Here is a 2,579-nt window from a genome sequence, read left to right as displayed (position 1 = left end):
TAATCACGAGTAAAGTGTGAAGATCTGTGCGAAGTGTAGAGTGTGCGAATCTGAGTGAATGTACATGAACGATTGTAACGCACAGTGATTCCGAAAATAAAGGATCTATTAGCTGTCATCCACTATGTAAGTATCGTATATGAAGGGAAGGACCGTCATGTAATGAGAGATCTCTTAGTGTGTGTTAAACAAGAAATTAGGAGAGAGAAAGTTTATTTAGAGAGCAAGTAAAACTTGTGTATTATCTTATATCCAATTTAAGAATTAAATGAGTAAACGAATGATATTCATTATGATTTCTTAGCATATTGCTTTAATTCTTATACAAGTGTGGTTGAGGATTTCCTCAACTACACGGGATAGCACTGCTCCACACGGATATTGGACTTCAAGATCGGTTAGACGGACAAGACGTGGTTAATTTGATTACAGAATCTGAGGTTGTAAGTATCAGTCCAGTTGAAAACAAATGTGGCTATACTTAGTTCCGTGAAATACATTTGGGCATATAACACTAAGACAGGGTATATGAACAGTTAGGTCATCTTGATAAGAGTACATCGGTGACTTGTATAAGACAAATGCTATAATACTTTCACTTTTTTTTTTTTTTAACTATGTACTCTGCAAGAGAGTTGTTTGCCCCATCATATGTCCGCATCCTCATGTGACCAAATAGATGTACAATCAAACCTACTTTCCAATTCAACAAAAGCCCAAAGAAGTGATTATCTTACGCAGATCAGATAATTAATGTGTTTTATTAGACAGACCAATGGGAAGAATAACTAATTCCCACTTGATCATACATATAACATGAAATCAAACAAAACTTATTATGTCTTGGTGATCTTCGACTTCATCAACCACTGAGGACAAGTAGGATGAAGAGGATGGATTTCGGGCAGAACAATTGGCTCGAATCTGTCCTTGGTTACCAGTCAATACATTTAATTGACCCATCTTGATCATTGAGAACACAAACTTCTCGAAAAACAGATTCTGATTCACGGCAAAACTAGTCACAATGGGTTTGGTCCTTGCATCCATAAACAAATCTTGATCAGAAGTGAAGAGACCTTGACGGTTCATGAGATCCACATAGTACTTGTTGTCAAATACATTTGGTGATCGAATGTCGAGTACTGTAGTATTGGAAGTGTCAGCTTTTGGGCATGTGACTTTAAGGTTGTTTGCAAAGGTCTGGTCCATGGTGGAATCTTGGGTAGGGTATAATCGACTTGTGAAGGATCCGCAATTTCCGATACCGATTGTGTGAGCACCAGATAGTGCTACGAGATCAGTAGTGTCGAGGTTTTTAGCATCCAGAGCTGTGATAAGTGCACTTGTATTTGCGAAAGGAGGAGGCAAGTTCTGAAGTGTTGCTGCTTGAGTTGCAAAAGCGAGTCCATCGCGTCTACCTAGTGGGACTGGGTAGATTGGGCCTCCAGACTGCATAGGAATATTAGGTACAATATATTCTTCCCGGTAATGATCAATGAACCATATATATGGTTATGTTATGGACGGCATGCTTACCAGTAAAACGGCATCACGAGCAGCTAGCGCAGTGATATCAGCACAAGAGACAACAGGGCCACAGGCTTTGTGGATGCGACTTCGTAGATCGTTAATGATCTTAAACGCTTGAGGTCTGAGTGAGAGATTTGGTGGTGCGTTCTTCTCACTTGGTCCACTAGCAGAGCCATCTAACAAAACAGATCCGTCACAACCCTACACAAACATACAAGAATTAGAGAACTCGCGTTGGTACTCTCTGTCGTGGTATCAAAATCACAAAAATTTAGCTAAAAATCGGAAGTGAAACAAACTTTTGTTATGCTGAAGTAGCAGTATAGTTAGAGTTACCTGAACAAAACAGTCATGGAAATGGAGACGAAGCAAACCTGCAGCTTGACCAATATCATTTTGGAAGATCCTAATGAGTTCAGTTCTGATGATACCTTCCAGATTTGGACAGTTTGTCTGGTGGAAGGTCCATGATAGACCCTTTGCTAATGGAGGTGGGTTTATTTGTGCTTCTACATGTGAGCTCACTATTGCAGAAAACAGAACCAATGCAAGAATAAGATATGAAGAAGACATTGTTAGCAGATTGATGCTTTGTTTTCAGAAGATATCAACTCACCACTTCATTTATAGATTAAATTCGGATACAAAATGAATACGTAGATCTTACGTTTCCACCAAATATCTTATTTTAAAAAATTTAACGATGGCTCGATGAATATTCCATGTCATAAAAGTCTAAGAGAATACTACAAAAAAGATAGTAAAAATATCATTGATTTGAGGTGGTAAGTAGAGAGTAGATAGACTTTAACATATAAAAGACTAACGTGGAAGCTAACCATTATTGAATTGTTTAGATCCATTGTCACTTTTCTGGACTTGCCTTTTCAGTCTCACCGCAACACATGTTCTTGCCATTTGAGGGAACAGAGACTAGAAACATGACATCGAGCCAAGTGTACATTAAGTATGGACACATATTGTATCGAGCTTGTCCAATAAAAAGGAACATAGACTAAAGTGGCCTAAGTAGGCGGTGAATCCGG

General features: G+C 38.6%; 1 protein-coding gene across 1 annotated transcript; it reads right to left on the bottom strand.

The window, feature by feature from the left end:
* Positions 1-682: 682 nt before the first annotated feature.
* On the bottom strand, positions 683-2,133 carry LOC113353197 (peroxidase 12-like). Its single transcript, XM_026596886.1, has 3 exons — positions 1,870-2,133; positions 1,540-1,734; positions 683-1,452 (listed from the first exon to the last, which is right to left on the bottom strand). Exons 1-3 carry the CDS (start codon positions 2,104-2,106, stop codon positions 823-825), a joined length of 1,062 nt encoding a protein of 353 aa, XP_026452671.1. The 5' UTR covers positions 2,107-2,133; the 3' UTR covers positions 683-822.
* Positions 2,134-2,579: the final 446 nt, after the last annotated feature.

Source organism: Papaver somniferum, chromosome 2 (assembly GCF_003573695.1).
Source record: "Papaver somniferum cultivar HN1 chromosome 2, ASM357369v1, whole genome shotgun sequence".
Lineage (NCBI taxonomy): Eukaryota > Viridiplantae > Streptophyta > Magnoliopsida > Ranunculales > Papaveraceae > Papaver > Papaver somniferum.
This window is presented reverse-complemented; position numbering and strand designations above follow the sequence as displayed.